Below are 6000 nucleotides of genomic sequence, written 5' to 3' on the forward strand. Positions count from 1 at the left end.
GCCTTATAAGTGACCATGGACTCTGACTGCACCACCTGCTTCTTGTAACACTCAGTCCCACCAATGCAGAACTTCTTTCCTGGGGGGCTGAGGGTAGCTAGAGTTAGGCTCTGTGGAAGGAGGTGTGGGACGCTGTGCATGGGACCTGACAAGCCCTGGGTTAAGACCCTTAGGCAGCCAAAGGTCTCACAGCTTGAAGCTTGGAAACACTGCAGACCTCAAGGGTTATGGCCGGGGAGCCGAACTTTAGAGGGTGTTCACTGATGCAGTCCTTAACAGATTCCATTAATGTAATGGGAGCTGTAGGAAACTCATCCCTACTGACTGTGAGCCGCTGACATACCCATGGCCAGGACCCCGCAGCCACCCTGGTTCCCAATGGGGGGGAATGGAATGTGGGAGGGGGACGCTGTTGTTCTCGATTGGGGGGGGGGAGAAATGAATCGGGAGGGGGTCTCTATTCTCGGTGGGAGCTCATGTGTGTTGAACTGTTTTGAAAACCTGGCCCTAGACCTTGTTTCTGTTTGCACCCAGAATGATCTAAGGGTTTTTTAATCTTAAGGATAGAAGTGGGTGCTGTAAATCCCTTTTCCCTCAGTGCATTAACTGACCTCTCATAACTATATTGACTTTTAAAGGCTCTTAGAAAGTTATGAAGGTTCAAATAGGCCCTGCCAAGTGTAAAGACACTGTTGCCCCCTTACTAACATTCAGTGGGGGTGTTTTAGTTGCTAGCTCCCAGTACTAAAAAGGGGGAAGGGTCAATGGGGAATGAGGACCCTGAGACTGACAGCCCCCAGGAACAATGGGGAGAGGCCAATGCTCCAGGTCAGCCTGAATGACAGGGCGAGCAGGCTAATCAGGGAGTCAGGAAGCCAGGGAGGTCCCGTCCTCTGTGTGAGCTGGATTTGCCTGGATCAGACAAAGTGGGGCCGAGCTAAGGAGAAAGCAGGGGTTCAAGTTGAGCTGGGGAGCAGAACTGTGCTAGATCCAGAGTGCCTGGAAAAGCAGCCCAGAGAGAGCAGACCTGTGTCCTGGGAGCAGAGCTGCAGCCCCAAAGCTAGAGGAACAGCCCAGAGAGAGCAGACTTGCCTTGGGAGCAGAGCTGCAGCAACCAGAGCCAGAAAAGCAGCCCAGGAAGCAGGTCAGTGCTGGGAGCAGAGTCACAGAAGCAGCCTGCAGAGCAGACCCTGTCCTGGGAGCAGAGCTGCAGCAACCAGAGCCAGAGGGGCCAGAGAAGCAGCCCAGGGAGCTGGAGGCAGAGCAGCAGCAGTCCTGAGACAGAGTGGTGCAGCTGGGGCTGGAGCAGTCTGGAGCTGGGTGCGGTGAGCAGCTGGGGAGACCGAGGGGGACCCTGGGCAGTGGGCCCAGCACAGGGAGACGCCTCAGCCAAGGGGCTCTGCAGGCCAGGCTTGGATCGTAACCCTGACAGGGCGGGGGCGACACTGGGAAGAAGCGTCCTACCACTTAGAGCCTGAGAGCGTGTGGCCACCACCAGCGCAAGTGTCCAACCCACAGCATCCCTACAGCACAGCCAGGGCTGGAGCAGGAGGCCTGGGACTTACAAGGAACAGACTGTGAACTGCCCTGATGTTCCAGAGACACTGTTTGTGATGTTCCCTGCCACAGAGCAGGTTGATGTGTTTCCTTTAACCTTTCCCATTTTTCCTTATTCTTTTTAAAATTAATTGTTGATTAAATAACTTGCATTTGCTTTAAATTATATGTAATGGTCAGTGGGTCAGAAAAGTAGCCAATGCAGAAAGAGTACCCTGGAATGGGGACACCCTAGCCCCAAAGCCCGAAGTCTCATTGAAAGTCAGTGGAACTTAGGGTGAAATCCGTGCTCCATGGAAATCAATGACAAAACTTCCATTAATTTCAGTGGAGCCAAGATTTCTCCCTCAAAGTATATCTACACTGCAATTAAAAACCCAAAGCCAGCTTGTGCCACTGATTCAGACTTGTGGGGCTGGGGCTAAGGGGCTGTTTAATTGTGGTGCAGATGTTCAGACTGGGGCTGGAGCCTTTGAGGTGAGAGGGTCCCAGAGCTCAAGCTTCAGCCTGAACCGCAATGGCTACACCACAATTAAACAGCCCCTTAGCCCAAGCCAACTGGTGCAGGACAGTGTTTAATTACAGTACAGACATACCCTAAGTGTCTAAGGCCCAGATTCTCAAAGTATATAGGCTCCTAACCTCTATTGATTTCAGTGGCGCATAAGTCACTTTGGAAAATCAATGTTTTCAAAAATTGAATCCATTGTCCCTTCTGTTTAGTTTCAAGGTCTGGTGTTTGTTCTGCTTTTCTTAATCACTGTAAATGATTTCTCCCGCTATTTAACTGCTGAATATTGGTAGGCACAGATCATTTCCCACAATGATGGCGTTTTCTGTAACTTATAGTCCAAATTGAAGGTGCAAGTAAATGACATCTTTCTAAGAAGGAAATGTTTTTTTACAGCCTTGACATTTAGGGCTGAATTGATAGTCGTATTACAGTAGCGCCTAGAAGTCAGAGCCCAGTTCAGGACCCGGTTGTGCTAGTCACCGTACAAAAACAAGGTAAGAGGCTTATAAGCCTCAACGAGAAAAGAAAAGGAGTACTTGTGGCACCTTAGAGACTAACCAATTTATTTGAGCATAAGCTTTCGTGAGCTACAGCTCACTTTTTGCGAATACAGACTAACACGGCTGTTACTCTAAAGCCTCAACGAGTTTACAATCTAACTAAAACGAGACAGACAAAGGATGGGAGCAAAACAGGCAGGAAGTGACTTGTCCAAGGATACACAGCAAGTTAGCGGCAGAGCTGGGACTGGAAGCCAGATTTCCTAATTCTCACTCCAGTACGCTACCCCCTGGGCCACTCTGCCTCTAATTCAGGAGTGAGGCAGGAGGTGGTGTAAGTTGGATGTTGGCAAGTGGTACAAGTTAGTCTGAGTGCATGGAAATGTAAGGGAAAGTAATTTACATGACAAGAGGCCAGAATAATGTATTAGTGAATTATAGGGTGGCCTGTTTTAACTTAGCTGCTTTTCCTGCAGTATCTTCTTCTGTATCCTCCTTCATATGTAAGTGACTTCAATGTCATAGAATATCAGGGTTGGAAAGGACCTCAGGATGTCATCTAGTCCAACCCCCTGCTCAAAGCAGGACCAATCCCCAATTTTTGCCCCAGATCCCTAACTAGTCCCCTCAAGGATTGAACTCAAAACCCTGGGTTTAGCAGGCCAATGCTCAAACCACTGAGCTATCCCTCCACCCTTCCCTTTGACTGCTATATAATTTACCCCAGGCTACCCATCACCTACCTATGAGGTTTATGAAAGAGCTCCCCATTACTTCTAGGAAGCAGACTGCAGAGTTTGTTTGCAATGATAGCAAAGAGCTACACCCGATATCTAAAAACAGGAAAAATGAGGCTAGATGTTCAAAAAAATGCCTTAACAGTCAAAGCAATTACACATCAGAAGGGTCTGCCTGAGGGAGTTCACAGAGGTGCTTTCACAGGAGGTACTTAAGTGTAGATGGCATAAAACTTTTGAAGGAGTAGGTCATTCCATACCCTTCCATATAATGGCCCATGAAATGATTTGCAATAAGCAAGAAATTACATGAATTCCTTTTTGGTGTGTTGGTACACTGTTGTTATAGTGATGCTAATTATGATTAACTTGTTTGACTTTCATGTGGGTGCAGCGTGTAACCCTTGAGGAACTCAGTTGAAGTGTAATGTTAAAAAGGCTCCAGCATTGGTAAAGAGCTAGAAGACACATGCTTCATTTTTCTCAAATCTAAAGAGAGAATTCATAGGGCTAATAAATAATATTTCTCTGTCTATACAGTTTGGGACAGCTTGGGATCCTCTAGCTTGCAGGTCCATCGTGTGTTCACGCCCCTGAGCTCAGGAGCAGGCTGTAAATGTGGCCAGTTGTGACTTTATAACAACATTTAATAAAAGGAAAATTATACATTATTGGAAACAGAAGCGCTCTATTTGCAAATTCCTCTTTAAAATCGGATAGCTCCTTCATGAATTAGTAATTATCTCAGTATTTAAAATACAGTGTTTCAATGCAAAAAAAAATGTCATTAAGTATCATATAGGTGTCTTGCAAACAAAATTCACAGGTATTAACAGCTCACAGCTCCCCCATCTGGCTATCACTTCAGTGCTTTAAGTACCATGTAGGTATCTTGCAAACAAAAGTAGCAGGACTCTGTTTAGCTGGGTAATAGAGCATTTACCGGGGATACTTTATTACCATGTTACCCTAACCCCACTTCTCAGCCCTCCAATGAAACTAATGTATGTTTTGTAAGGCTAAATAGATAAACTGATGAGAAATTATTCAGGTGTAAAGAGCATGGCTAAATAGTGCTACGTAGTTGAGAAATTAGTTCACTATATGCCTCATTCCAGAAAGCAACAACCTCTAGGCTTTCTGCCTAGACACTGCCTAGATATGGCACTAAATGGCCAAAGCAGTCTGCCACAGGGAAATGCTAAATTTTGCAACATGTTCAGAGCAAGAACAATGGTCGAAAAATAATTAGGACAAACAGAGGTTTTTACATGAAACACATTCATTTAGAAATTGATGAGAAAACTTCAGCTGGGGAATACTGGATATTTTTTAGGGCAGATGCAATTTCAACTTCCCTCCTTTTAGCTTTTCTCATGAGTCTTACAAGCTCATTACATTGCTCGAAGAAGCAAACAACTCCTAGGTAATTTGATAGCACAGGGTAGTTATTTTACAAAGTCTGTTAAAGCACTGAATTCATCTTAGATTAAAATTCTCCCATTCTTGCAAGGCTAGTGGGAATTTGCATTAAATTTTATAGATTCTTGCAACTTTGTACCCCTCACTGGCTTAAAACATTGATATTTTAAAAGGCAAAAGATCCAACAGAGGGGAAATATTGAACCAGAAATAGTTTCATCTATTGTCTATATAGGTGGCAAGCCTATATAGACAACTTTGCAACTTTGTACCCCTCACTGGCTTAAAACATTGATATTTTAAAAGGCAAAAGATCCAATAGAGGGGAAATATTGAACCAGAAATAGTTTCATCTATTGTCTATATAGGTGGCAAGCCTTATAAAATTATGCATAAGTAGTAAATAGTTCTGGAAACCCTTCTAATCTTATTTTGTACTGTGAAAATGCAATTATAAATGTCCAGAAGACAGATATACGATTCCCTTCATCATGCTATCTAGCCACTAGTTAAAATGTCTCATTCCTGTAAAGTATGGATAGCATAGTTGTTTATAAGACCGCAGAAGGAGTGTATTTTGAAACACAACAGTGCACTATAGCATTTCCTAGGATGATATTGTTTTCTTCATAAAAATTGTTTACCTGCTTTCCCTAATGAAATCAATTGCAAACCTCCCATTGACCTCCATGGATCTAGGATTTAACCCTGAGAAAGTTGAATCCAAAGAAAGACACAGCTGAATTTCTTGGGGGAAATCAAATAGTTCCCGTGAAAACAAAGCAGATGAAACAGAACTTACCTTTAAAGAAGGACAGAAACAAAGATGCCCATAGATACAATCCGGAGTAAACAAATCCCAAACACTTGTCAGTGAGCATTGTCCAAACAGAATCGGAGTGCCACTTCTAAGCAGGCAGCAAAGCAGAATGCTGTCTTTGTGACAGCACCAAATGCTTGATAGATTCAATGATTAACAGTGCTAATAAGCCCTTCAACCAATTTCCCACCGTAGGGGGAAAGTACATGTGCCCAGCTGTCCTTTCAGTCTAAGGAAGCCAAGTTCAGTGCAGCTTAAGTAAATCCAAGTGCATGCCAGGGCTTGCTAGGTTTTTTTTTTTCTCTCCTGGTGCTCTGCACCTTTTCTAGTGCAGAAACAAATGCCAGTGAGACTGCACAAGAGGGGTGTGGGTAAAGGGGAGGGGCAGCAAAGGGCCAGCGCTGCCTGGGAGAGATGTTCCACGTCCCCACTGTCTGTAACTAACTCCGA

At 44.7% G+C, this 6000-nt stretch overlaps 1 protein-coding gene across 1 annotated transcript in view; it reads right to left on the minus strand.

The window, feature by feature from the left end:
- LOC144264733 (neuronal acetylcholine receptor subunit alpha-7-like) overlaps positions 1-5611 on the minus strand; it is a 121202-nt gene extending 115591 nt beyond the window's left edge. The window contains exon 1 of the mRNA XM_077816523.1: positions 5533-5611. Within this exon, the coding sequence (XP_077672649.1) occupies positions 5533-5611 (79 nt within the window). The remainder of the gene's footprint in view (positions 1-5532) is intronic.
- Positions 5612-6000: the final 389 nt, after the last annotated feature.

Source organism: Eretmochelys imbricata, chromosome 5, assembly GCF_965152235.1.
Source record: "Eretmochelys imbricata isolate rEreImb1 chromosome 5, rEreImb1.hap1, whole genome shotgun sequence".
Classification (NCBI taxonomy): domain Eukaryota; kingdom Metazoa; phylum Chordata; order Testudines; family Cheloniidae; genus Eretmochelys; species Eretmochelys imbricata.